At 35.0% G+C, this 12,602-nt stretch overlaps 2 protein-coding genes across 3 annotated transcripts in view; one reads left to right on the plus strand and one right to left on the minus strand.

Annotated features, from left to right (window-relative positions):
- The window catches only part of LOC134853382 (uncharacterized), a 540,493-nt gene that overhangs the window by 86,131 nt on the left and 441,760 nt on the right, over positions 1-12,602 (minus strand). The gene's annotated exons all lie outside the window — the stretch shown is intronic.
- Positions 1-12,602, plus strand: part of LOC134853330 (uncharacterized) — an 87,661-nt gene that overhangs the window by 12,268 nt on the left and 62,791 nt on the right. For both annotated transcript variants that reach the window (XM_063869315.1, XM_063869306.1), the window contains exons 4-7: positions 1,061-1,137; positions 2,349-2,591; positions 5,428-5,592; positions 12,156-12,574. In XM_063869315.1, the coding sequence (XP_063725385.1) occupies positions 1,061-1,137; positions 2,349-2,591; positions 5,428-5,592; positions 12,156-12,574 (904 nt within the window). The remainder of the gene's footprint in view (positions 1-1,060; positions 1,138-2,348; positions 2,592-5,427; positions 5,593-12,155; positions 12,575-12,602) is intronic.

Raw genomic sequence — 12,602 nt, forward strand, 5'->3', positions numbered from 1 at the left:
ATTAGAAGTAGTGAATTAGAAGTAGTGAATTAGAAGTAGTGAATTAGAAGTAGTGAATTAGAAGTAGTGAATTAGAAGTAGTGAATTAGAAGTAGTGAATTAGAAGTAGTGAATTAGAAGTAGTGAATTAGAAGTAGTGAATTAGAAGTAGTGAATTAGAAGTAGTGAATTAGAAGTAGTGAATTAGAAGTAGTGAATTAGAAGTAGTGAATTAGAAGTAGTGAATTAGAAGTAGTGAATTAGAAGTAGTGAATTAGAAGTAGTGAATTAGAAGTAGTGAATTAGAAGTAGTGAATTAGAAGTAGTGAATTAGAAGTAGTGAATTAGAAGTAGTGAATTAGAAGTAGTGAATTAGAAGTAGTGAATTAGAAGTAGTGAATTAGAAGTAGTGAATTAGAAGTAGTGAATTAGAAGTAGTGAATTAGAAGTAGTGAATTAGAAGTAGTGAATTAGAAGTAGTGAATTAGAAGTAGTGAATTAGAAGTAGTGAATTAGAAGTAGTGAATTAGAAGTAGTGAATTAGAAGTAGTGAATTAGAAGTAGTGAATTAGAAGTAGTGAATTAGAAGTAGTGAATTAGAAGTAGTGAATTAGAAGTAGTGAATTAGAAGTAGTGAATTAGAAGTAGTGAATTAGAAGTAGTGAATTAGAAGTTTGCTTCTCTTGAAACCGATTTTTGGTCAAACATTTGCTCCAAGAAGTGATATTGAATGTGAAGTTTGCAACCACTCGAGATTTGAACTCATTTCGTTGTTGAGTCATGAACGCGAAAGTTCGTTACAAATGATTAGGCTCGCGCTGGCACACTGCAGGAATTTGTAATCAATAGCAAACAGTTCGGACAGACAAAATTAATTTAAAAAAGCAACTTATTTTGGGAAAACTTTGCATGCAAAAATTAAATTATCAGGCCGACTTTGTGGCGCAAGGTTGTCTGAAAAAAAATTGCGTGCAAAAATCTGTCAAAATGGAACGGTTGCTCTTTTTTTAATTCTGTCTGTGCGAACTTTTTGCAACTCTCTATAATAGAATGAATTGATGAGTTTTGTGTTGATTTGCAGGTGGACACTTCGCCTTACGGTAGCTACCTGCTGCCCCCTGGGGGAGGGGCAACCAGTAACGACAACAGCTGGAGGAGGTAAGTGCTAGCCATGTCTCTACACTTAATATTTGTGCTGCTTCAATATTTGTGTCAACTTGTTTTTTTTCAGGGAAAATTGGTTCTTGCAAGTTTGATCTTTCACTGTTGGACTTTTTTTCAGACCAACTCGAATTAATTTGCTAGAAGGAAGACAAGCTATTCAGCAACAAAAGTTTAAAGGTCACAATAAACGTAATCAACTTCTGATTTCGAAAGCGGGTTTTAATTTTCAGATTTCTCAGCGAAATAAAAAAAATACCTAAGGATCCAGTTTTTCTCAAATTGGATTAATTTTATCAAAAAAGTGCCAATCATAAATTGGGCTGAAAATTCAAAGAGCTGAAAAGGCATATATTTTTTTGTCAATTCGAAAGTTAAATTTTTTTTCAAAAAACTATTTAAGTTTTTCTGTTTTCTTGCGTTCATTGGCTTTTTTCCAACAGTATTTTGGCTATGCTCAAGTTTAGGTCATTTCCTTTGTTAAAATTACCGCAAATTTCACTATTTCGAACAGCAAAAGAGTAAAGGTCGCGAATGACCTAAAATGTTTCAAGTTTCAAAGATGAACTGTTATTGTCTGAATTTCCGCTAGAATGAAAACATTTTTATCAATCCGGTTTTATCTAAAATGTATGACTTAGAAAAAAAATGCCAATCATAAGAAGTTTTTGAAATTCAAAGAGCTTTAGCGTGATGTTTTTTTCTTCGAAGTTCGAAAGTCGAAAGATGTTTAGTTAACTTAAGTAAGTCTGTTCAAAAAAGTAAATCGACTTACACGCGTCTACAAATTTCTCGGTCGGAGCTCCTGTAGTCAATTATAGTCCTCTTGTCATTAATACATCATATCGGGATGCGTTCAGTAAAGCGAGTATCAGATATTTACCAGATGAGGTAATCGAATTACGTAATTATGATTTAGAATCTTTCATGAGCTTAAATGAAAAAATAAATATTGGAAGGTTCATAAAAAGAGCCAGTTTACTTCAAATTTTGTTCAAGTTTTTGTATTGGGGAAGAAAACTAACTTTCTGCACAAATCTGAGACTTGAATTCATGTGATTGTAATTGAATGATGCGTTGATTGTGGAGTATCTGTTTACTTATCTGGTACACTCGTTTTCGGTTTATTAGAGATCGGTTTGCTGAACTACCACCGTACAAAACATGCATGTTTAGATACTTGATGAAATGAATGTTCTTTTTTGTAGGACAATATCCGACTCGAGGCTATACGAAAGTGCCTCGCAGCCGAGGAGGGTGCCGATGGTCCCCGGAGCTCCCTTCGGCTCCGAAAGGGGTCCGGGACCTGCTCCTCGGCTCTCCCTCTCCAAGTCTAAGTCCCCCTCCAATCGCAGCATGTATTCGGGGGCAACAGGCAGAGCGGGCGACAAGAGGAAAATGTCAGATGATCAGCAGATGATGACCAGCTACCACAGGGAAATCATGAAATCGTTAGTACCCACACTCTTTCCCGCAGTAGATATAGTTGGTGCGAATACTTCACTAAATGAAGAGAAGGAATTATGGCGTATGGTGTTTTTTTCCTCCCGTTTTGACTACCTTAAACAAGCTCGTAGTGGTCAAGTGTAGTTTTAATGAGGGATTTGGATTCCAAAAAAAATCAAAAGTTCTCTGTTGAAAAAATTCGTCAGAATACTACCAGCAAAAATTGAAAAGACGAACTTTGCTTGGTGTTTGTGTTTTGTCGGCTTAGTTGACACATCACGGATTTTTTTGATTTTTTTTCCTTGTAGTTGCATGTTGTTGATTTACTCCTGTAATTTCTATTTTTACTAGCCCCGACTTCGTATATTTTCCTTTTGGTTTTTTGCCCTGGATCTTTATTCGGCCTAATGTTTTCGGTAAATGTTTTATTGGCTTAGTCAACACAATTTGTATCGTTTGAAGGACAAAAAATGATTATTATTGGCAAAAAAAGGTCTTTTGAGGTGTAAAATGTCAAACTTTCATAACTTGAAAGCTCAAAAACTTTTGGACAACAGTTTGTTATGTCATTTCTTTAATCTCGGCTCAAGAGGCGTCTACCTGCGTTTTGTTGGCAGTTGCTTATGCTGCTATCAAAGATATGCTTAGTTTTTCCGTTGAGCTTTGAATTATTTTCGAGAAGATTTAGACTGGATTAGCAAGCGTTATCAAATCGGAACACAATTCTTTCAGGTTAAAAATTTTTCAAACAGAATCACTGTATCATACGATGAGTTGAGTTATATTTATGCTTGCGAGCATTGTGTTATATTACGAAGTCTAATTTTTTTTCAATCTAACCAGCAATTAAAATGTTCATTTTGCTATCATTTTTCGCTGAGTTGTTTTGGCAGTTGAATTGCATGTTTTCGGGTTTCTGATTGACGGTTGTTCCGTTTCGTTAAGCCTCAGTGGGACAGATGAGCAGGGCACGGGTCTTTGATTTTTAACGTATAAGGTTCGGTTCCCGTAGAGGGAAATTCTGTATTTTTTCTTAAGTTTTTTTATAAGTACTTTTGCAGTTTTTCCTAGAAACGCAGCTTCGCCATAAAGTTAAGTGTCTAAGTATTAGCATTTCGCGCAGAGCTAAAATCATGATTTGGTTGGCAATGTATCAAGGTTAGTTTCAAGTCACGACCTGTTCTCCTTGCAAACTAAAAACTTTCCTTTTAAAAGAATTAATTGTCAGATTATTGTTTTTCTGCTTATTTTGTACGCTTAATTGACTCAGCATGGCTATAAACAATTCTTACATTATTTGAAAATCTTTCTGATGTATTCCTATAAGGGAGCAGATATTTAACATCCCAGAAATTTTTCAGTATATAGCTTCTTTCTTCAGCTTTTAGACCTCATTTGAGAGTTTTTTTTCGTAATGCGTTGTCGTTGTTTCTAGGGCTATAATGCTCTTCAAAAAACAAATTGATTTTTTTGTTTCATGTTATTTGTCCCACTTTTTGCCGGAATTCTTGCCGAGCGTTCTTTTTCGAATTTGTTTTTATACTTTCTAACGTAATTTGTAGAAGTGTAATTTTTTTGGTTTTTAGTCCTATAGCAGAAAAGTTTTTTGTGGTGATTTTTTAACTTCACTTCATTTTGTTTTTCCAATTCACTCTTAGTTATAAGGAAACAATAACTAGGCTCTAGTTATATCCTCAATGATCCTGATGTTGATTTAGTGCCACGAATTTTAGCAAAAAAAAACGTTTTCACCAATCAATTAGTGTAATTCAAACTGTTAAACAGGTTTCGAGTTTTTTTTTTCGTTTGTTTTTTCAGTAAGTCTAAGTTTGTTCCGGCTCAAATTAACTTTTTCGCGGTTTGAATTTCGATTTCTCTTTAGGTTCAGTTCATATCCTTTGTTAAAAGGAAAGAAAACTTCTCTATCTAATAGCAAAATTGTAAAAGTCACGAAAATGTTGATCGACTTCTAGTTTTGAAAGTGGAATTCAATTTTACTTTATGATGCCGTTATCTCAAATTGCGTTAATTGAATCAAAAAATTGTCCATCCTAAGTTATTCTAGAAATTCAAAGAGCTTTAAGGGCATCTATTTTCAAGAGTCGATGAACGGAGTTCAAACTCTTATGTAAGTCGCGATGATTTAAAAAAAATTCAGGAAAAATTTGTTCAGGATCATATTTATTTTTTCACGCTTTGAAGTTTGCTTTTTTTAAGATCAGCAGATTTTTTTGTTGTTGAAAGGTTGGCAAACTCCACTATCGAACAGTAAAAGTGTAAAGGTCACGAAAAACGTGATTGACTTCTAGTTTCAAAACTAGTTCTCAGCGAAATAAAAATTTACCCATTGGTTTAGTTTTCTCAAAAAAGTGTCAATATTGAAAATTGTTCTAGAAATTCAAAGAGCGTTAAGAGCAACTTTTTTTCTGGGAAAGTCGAAGATTGAGGTTTATTTAAAAAAAACAAGTCAGAATTTTTCTGTTCGCTTGCGTTCATTGGCTCTTTTTCAACTGTCTGTTGGCTATGTTAAAATGTTTTGGAGCCTCAGTTTTTTGAATTAAATGTCTCATTTTTAAAATCTGATTGTTATTATATCTGACTGTTTTTATAATTGGTACGAGAATGCAATTCAGTGGGCTTCTGATGACTAAAATATTTTAAAAAAAATAATTTTGATGCACGTAATCTGTTTCCATGAGTTTTCACCAAGTTTTTTGTGATGATTTCCGTCTTCCTGATTTTTGTCTATAAATTGATATTTTTATGCTTAGCCTCTTTGTTTTGATCGTTTATGCATTGAACTGTGTGATGTATAAATAGCGGCCCTCCATTTTCACATAGGATGCACCACTCCAGTCCCTCCCCGGACTCCTCGGCTCAGCAGTCCCCCGACACTGGCAGTCCGGCAACCCCCGGAACACGACAGCACTCACTCACTATCGCCTCACCACCCATGCTCAACCACAACAATTCAGTGGCCACCGCCACGGCCATGAATATACCCAGGTATGTATGGACAATATCTCTCATATGACTCTCAAACTACCAATATTCATCATTGTGCAGCATAAAGTCGTTTAATTACTTGACTCTTACTTGCAAAGCTTCATGACAAACCTTCTGATAAATGCAAATTTGATTACTGCCGTTTGCCAATTTTTTGCAAGTGTAATAGAACGAAGTGGTTTTAACTTAATAGGTGGTGATGGTTTTTCTTGCAGAAAAATATCAAGCTCAAATTTGATTTTTCGTAGAATGACTTCTTTTTGAGTTTTGTTCATTTCTTTTGCTAAAAGGAAAGCAATCTGGGTAATCGAACAATAAAAGACATGACAAATGTGAACGACTTCTAATTTGAAAGTAGGTTTTAATTTTAAGATATCCCAGCGGTTTTAAAAAAACTCTCTATTGATCCAGTTTTTTTTCAAATCGGGATACGTTTTATCAAAAGTGTGTCAGTCATAAGCTATTGTTGAAATTCGAAGAGCTTGAAAAGCATATATTTTTTTCTTTAAAATGCGAATTTTGAAGTTGGTTTTAATTAAGTCGATTTTTTTGTTTTCTTGCGTTCATTGATACTTTTTCAACTGTCTTCAAACATGAAAGATTTTTGAATTGGAAGTGTGCTTTAATGCCATATATTTTTTCTTTGAAGCTCAAAAACTGAAAAGTTTTATACCTTTTTTTGGATATGATTCCTTGTTCATAAACAGTTTTCGAAATGTTCGTTAACTTCAGTGGATTTTTGTTGGCAAAATCTTACTTGGCGAATATCTTGCTGTAGTTGTAGATGGTATATTTTAATATGCGCTCGCTTTCTATGCGTTAATGAACGAAGTCAAGACACTTGTTTACGTCGTGCGTTTGTTTTTTTTTCCTGAAGAATTCGCTAAAAATTTGATGACAAGTTTGACATTTTGCAATTTGACTTTCTTCTGAAGTTCTAACTGGCTTGATTTCTGTTTAAGTTCAATTCAAATTCGTTCGCTACAAATGGAGACAAAGTATGCTCTCCAATTTAGACAGCGCAAATGGCGGGAAAAAAAGGTGAACGACTTTAGGTTCGAAAGTGGGTTTTCGTTCACCGATTTCCCGGCGGAATAAAAATCATAATCCAGTTTGATCATTTTCTTCTGTTTTCTTTCCTTCATTGAACCTTTTCCAGTCACATGTTGACTATGTTTTGATTTTTTTGCAAAGCGTTCAACTTCAAAAGGGAGGTTGAAAAAGTGTTGTTCTCAAAACAGTTTATAAACATTATATAGATTTGGTTGAAATGAAAATTGAAATATTTAGTGGACATGTCAGTGGCAAAATAAGGTAGTTATTGTGATAAATCTATGTTTATCCTGATTCTTTTTGCTTGTTTAATTTCGTTTTTGGTCTGTTCGAAAGCTTTATTTTTTAGTTTTCAATTCTGACCGCAGCTGACGAGATATTAAATAATTTTCGTGCAATTCAAGTCAGTGAGAGTTATTGTTGGAGTTTGGCACTTGGGTCTTCTTTCCTCGTTTTTAAAACAACAAGTAGTTCATGTTTCTGCGTGCCGTTTTTAAATGTCAATAAACGCAGTGAAGACACTTATATAGGTTGTTGATGATTTTTTTGCGCTTTTTTGAGGAAAAAATGTTTCAAAGTTTGATCAAGCTCAGATCAATGATTATCGCAATAGATTCAGAGTTGTTGAATATCGTTCGTCATTACGTCACTCATTTCATTTTCCGTGTGACTTGGACTATTTTTTCTCAAACTGATATTTATTTTCTAGCAAAGATGTTAAAAGGAAGACTCTACTATCGAACAGCGAACGTGTAAAAGGAAAACTCTACTATCGAACAGCGAAAGTGTAGAAGTCACGAAAAACTTCATTGACTTCCAATTTTGAAAATTGAATTGATTTACCAGCGAAATAAAAACTTTATCTTTTGGTGCATTTTTCTCAAATGGGGTTAGTTTTTATCAAAAAAGCACTAACACCAATCTTAAATTGTGCTCAACTGAACATGGAATAGAATTATCTTGTTTCCCAGCGAAATAAACTTTTTACCTATTGATATAATTTTACCTATTGATATAATTTGGGTTAATTTTGTCAAAAAAGCGCTAATCATAAACTGTTCTAGAAATCTATTTTTTTCGAAGTTTGAAATTTGAGATTTTTCAAAGTATCATGGTTCTGTAGCGTAGGGGTAGGGAAGGAGACCAGCAGCAAAATAAGAGGGTTCGAACCTGGGTAAGATCGGATTTTTAATGAACTTTTTCGTATACTAGTTAAAATGCGTCCGCTTTATAAATTGAGGTATGTTAATTGATTAATTTCTTTTCAAATTGACTGGTACTTCTAGTGCGTCATAATTAGCTTGCTTCACTTAGCAATTATGTAGGCTCATAATTGGCGTGAGTCATCTAAGAAATTTTGTTGAATCAAAGTATTGATCATTCAGTTTTTCCAGTAGCGTTGTCGGTCATATTTTTGCTTGTGTATGCGAAGTGCAGCTTCGCCTCTGTGTCTGATTTATGCGAGCTTTAGTGCATTAAATTTTTGAAAGACTGGACTTCGACAAGGGCTGATGTCCTAAAAGGTTATCTATTTTACGAGAAGTAGTCAAATTTGCGTTTTGAGATATTAGCGCGGACGGTCTGCCTACCGTATGAGAGATCAAATTACTGATGATTAGGAAGTGGAAAAAAGTAAATTTGGGGTCGTAAAAATTACTTTCTTAAGTTTTCAAAATGGCCAAAAAAAGTTTTAAATAAAAAAGTAAGTGCAGAAAGCTACAATTTCGGTAGTGTAAATGCATAAACAAATGTACTTTTGCACACTTTCCGTCGCAATATATATATAAACAATCATCTAGTTTTCGCTTTAGCAGACTGAAAAGTCTTTCGAGTTCGAACGATGTTATTGAAGCATAAAGGAATTCGGCAGCTTGAATGTGGATGGAAATTTCTTAGAGAATTAGAAATTGCAGTTCTCAGAAATAAGACGTTTTAAATATTCTCTGCCTAAAGCTAAGGCAAATATATAGTTTCCTTTCTAACTTTTTTAAAGTTCAATAAGCGCTGTTAAAGTAAAAAAGAGAAAAAAGTTTTTACTTTTTTCCCGCTTCCTAGTGATGATTGAAGGTAACTCCTATTTTCCAACAGTAATGAAGGCCGACGTAGCAACTCTTCTTTCACTCTTAGGTTTCATTGCTCCTGCAAGTCCAGCATTTTGCCGATCATTGCGTATTCTACCAGACTATTAAGGCCAGTTAGAAATTCCAATGCGTGCTCGGTCTCATGCTAAAAAAAATTTTCGTAGATAAAGGTCATAATCTGTCATTCGGTCAGGCTCTGCGCAGCAATTTCACAAATGCTTCGAGAACTTTTCGAAACGTTATGTGAGGTTCTAGAGATCGTAAAGACATTTTTTGATGAGGAGAAAGCCGTCGCAGATTTGGCTTTCCTAGGATGCGCTCAACAAAGATGCTAACTCATAAAGTTGCTTTCGATATTTGACCAATTGTCATCCGGTTTGCCAACAACACTGAACGTGAAACAATTTGGTACGATTTTTCTGTGAAGGCAGTCGCATGAAGGCGGTGCCAGGTAAACTGAAAATGAAGGTTACGGGGTTTCAGAATGTGTGTAATGAACAACTTTGGTTTCTCTTCAGTGAAGTTAAATATAGTAGGATTTTCGGAAGTTAGTTTAGTCGTACCCGCTAAACTAATTATGCCAGCTGTGTTATCGAAATAGAGAAATTAAGATGCTTACTGTGTGAATTAACCCAAATACTGTACCTCTGTTTTTATTAGGGACCACAGCCTTTTTGAGGGACCCACCAAGTAAACAAGCACCTGAAAAGGTAGTATTTCAATATGTGCAATTGCGAAATAAGACAGCCATGTTTCAATTTGATTTTCTATTTTAGGCTGAGGGTTTTTCTTCAGGCTTTGTTCAAGTTAAATTTTTTTTAGGTGCAGAGTTATATAATAGCTTGCATGCAATTTAATTCAGTTTAGAGTTGTATTGCAGCTAGACAATTGGGTCTCCTTTTCGCGTTCTATTGAGGATAGATATGTAAATCACGATAGTTCGCATATCCTTCGGAAAGACAATTTACAGTTTCAGATGCTGGATGAATTTTTTGAAAGGCGTGATTTTCCCCCACTTCTTTTGAACTGGCTAAGATGTTGGGTCGAAAAAGATTGTAACTTGTCAATTGTGAGAATTTTTTTTTTGTAAAAACCGATGTTTGCACAATTGATAAGCTGAATAAACAATTTTTTCGCCAAGTCAATTTGATTTTTTTAATCTTGTCTCCATGCACTTGTTGAGATTTTCTTTGTTAAAACATTTACTCTTAATTTTTTTGGAAAAAACATTTACTCTTTATTTTTTTATTAGTAACTTTTTTTAGTCTATTTTTATTCTTTTTTTGTGGTTTTATATTTTTTCGGCTTAAAAGGTATCCACTTAGTGGTCTCATTTTGTTTATTTGACGAGCGGATAAAGTTTTTGTGTGTAAGTTGAGACTGAGGGAGACATGAACATTTTTTTTAGTTTTGTTGAATTTTTTTCTGCCAAGGTCTGTTCGGCTTTGTTACCGCTTGGAATTTTTTTCTATGCTTATTCTACATTCTTTTGTTTTGGCACGTTTTTGTTTCAAAACTAGCGTTTTTCATTGTGAATGAACTAGTTTTTTCGACTTTTTTGATTTTGTTTTCGACTTAGCGGTGTTAGCAGTTTCTTGTTTCGTATCGCAAGTGGCGCGAAGCTCAGCTTCGCCTCTGTATTTTATTTTTTTTGAGACGCTTCGCATTTTTTTTTTGCTAAAATTTTGAATATCTGGCGTTACTGATTCAGTGAAGAAATTTGGAACTGGAGATCTTCTATACACAAACGGTTTTGCCCTCGATTTTTATTAAATTAAAATATGGCCCCAAAAAGACAGTTTTTTTTTTACAATTTGACCGTTTTGTTCAAAAGTTACCCTGCCAAAAATGGATTTAAAAGAATCAATCGAAAAACAGGTGTTGATAATTTTCCCGGTGTAAGCATTTACGCCCTAATTTTTTGTAGAAAAATAGTTTCGGAAAGTTTGTTTGTGTTTTTGTTCGCTTTTTGGAAACTTCTTGACTTTTGTTGAAAATACCCTGCCATTTCTTAGGTTAAGGGTTTTGTCTCAGCTTAAAGGTCTACACCACAATTCTAGTAGAAAGTTACGGCTTTTGGGAATTGACAAAGTTTTTAACTTCTTTGGCCATTTTTCGGTATCTTTTTGAGTGGGCAGATTAATGGTTCAATTGAATTAACAGATCTCGGTCTTCTTAGCTGCATGAGCTGATGTCACCTTATTTATGTTTAAAAATCTTCAGCCTTTTAGTCCAATCTTATAAAAATCTAGCTCCGCTTCGCCTCTGTATTTTTTAATCAAATTTCGGAATTTTCACGGCAAGGTTTTTAAAAGCTTATGCACAGCTGAAAATAACACCGTCTGTTTTTTGTGGACGATCTTCGTTTGGCCCAAAGAATTATACTTGTGCATGTATTAACAGGATTGATTGATTAATAAGTTCGAATAATTACACTTGCGAAAGCAAGTGTATTGTAATCGGGAACTTTTTTTCGCGTTAACAACTTTTCTTACACATTTTCAACTTACTTCGTTATTGAGTCTTAACAACTTCCGGGCTCCTGCGCAGTTGGCCTAGAGGTAATGATGTCGCCTTTTCACCCTAAGATCTTAGTTTCGAAACCTGATTGGACATTCTTTTTTTTTTGAATATGTATGTACATGCAAGTTTTCTTTCGGAAAAATTTGAATGGTCGGACTTTCGTTTATCTGCTCAGGTTTTGTCGTGCTGTAAGCAACTTTCATTGTAGTTGCAATTGCCTTTAATATCAGAATTAAAGCTCAATATATCAGAATTGAGGTTCAAACAAAATTTGCGAGCTCAGAAATTAACCACAACCAGCATGAGAGCGTGACTTAATGGTCAAAAGCAACAGCTTCTCGTCTCAACGATCTGAAAAGATTTATGTTCAGCCTCTGCTTCGTGTTAATTTGATCGTGAACTTTTTAAGAGTCCCTAAACGTAGTTCAGACTCTCGTATAGGTCGGGATGATTATTTTTTTATTTTTTTTTCAAAATTTGGTCAGGCTCAAATTTACTTTTTCACGGTTTGACTTTTGATTTCTTCCAAAGTTCATTTCATGCCCGTTGTTGAAAGGAAGGCAAACTCCACTATGGAACAGTAAAAGTGTAAAGGTCACGAAAAACGTGATCGACTTCTAATTTCGAAAGTGTGCTTCCCAGCGAAAAAAAATAATTATTAGTTCATTTTTCTCAAATTGGGTTTTTTTTTATTCAAAAAAGTGTCAACATTAATGTTTTCTAGAAATTCATAGAGCTTAAAGGCCATCTTTTTTTCTTGAAAATTCAAAAGTCAGTATTTTTTCTGTTTACTTGAGTTCATTGACTTTTCCAACTGTCTGATGGCTATGTTCTTCAAAGTTTCTATCTGGAATCGATTTGCGTTTAAAAAAATCAGATGATATATTTGAGTAGCCTAATTTTTAGGCCTCCTAGCAACTTGAATCCAAACACTCTTCACATGTTGTCTCCAAATGAGAACCAGAACATGGCTTCCACTACTGCGTGTCAGGGAGGCGTTTCCCCAAACCATCCGGGGGGATCACTGCCCGATCTCTCCTCTGGGGGGTACCAGCAGCAGACACCGCGGCAGTTGCGAAACCCCAACTTAGAAACCAACTCAGCAAGGATAATGTCACTTTCAAATGCATCCACCACGTGTGGCGGCGGCGGCCTCAACCATGTGAACGGAGGAGGACCCATTCACGATGCAGACATGCACGTTATGATGACTCATCAACAGCAGCAGCAGCAACAAGGCGCTTGTCCTGGCTCATCGGCGGCAGTGTTTATGGGTGGGAATTACGTGGCGGCAAACGGAATGGCCGCAACGGGAATGGAAGACGGTTAGAAATGACAATTTGACTTGTACCA

The sequence above is a fragment of the Symsagittifera roscoffensis genome, chromosome 1 (assembly GCF_963678635.1).
Source record: "Symsagittifera roscoffensis chromosome 1, txSymRosc1.1, whole genome shotgun sequence".
In the NCBI taxonomy this organism is placed as follows: domain Eukaryota; kingdom Metazoa; phylum Xenacoelomorpha; order Acoela; family Convolutidae; genus Symsagittifera; species Symsagittifera roscoffensis.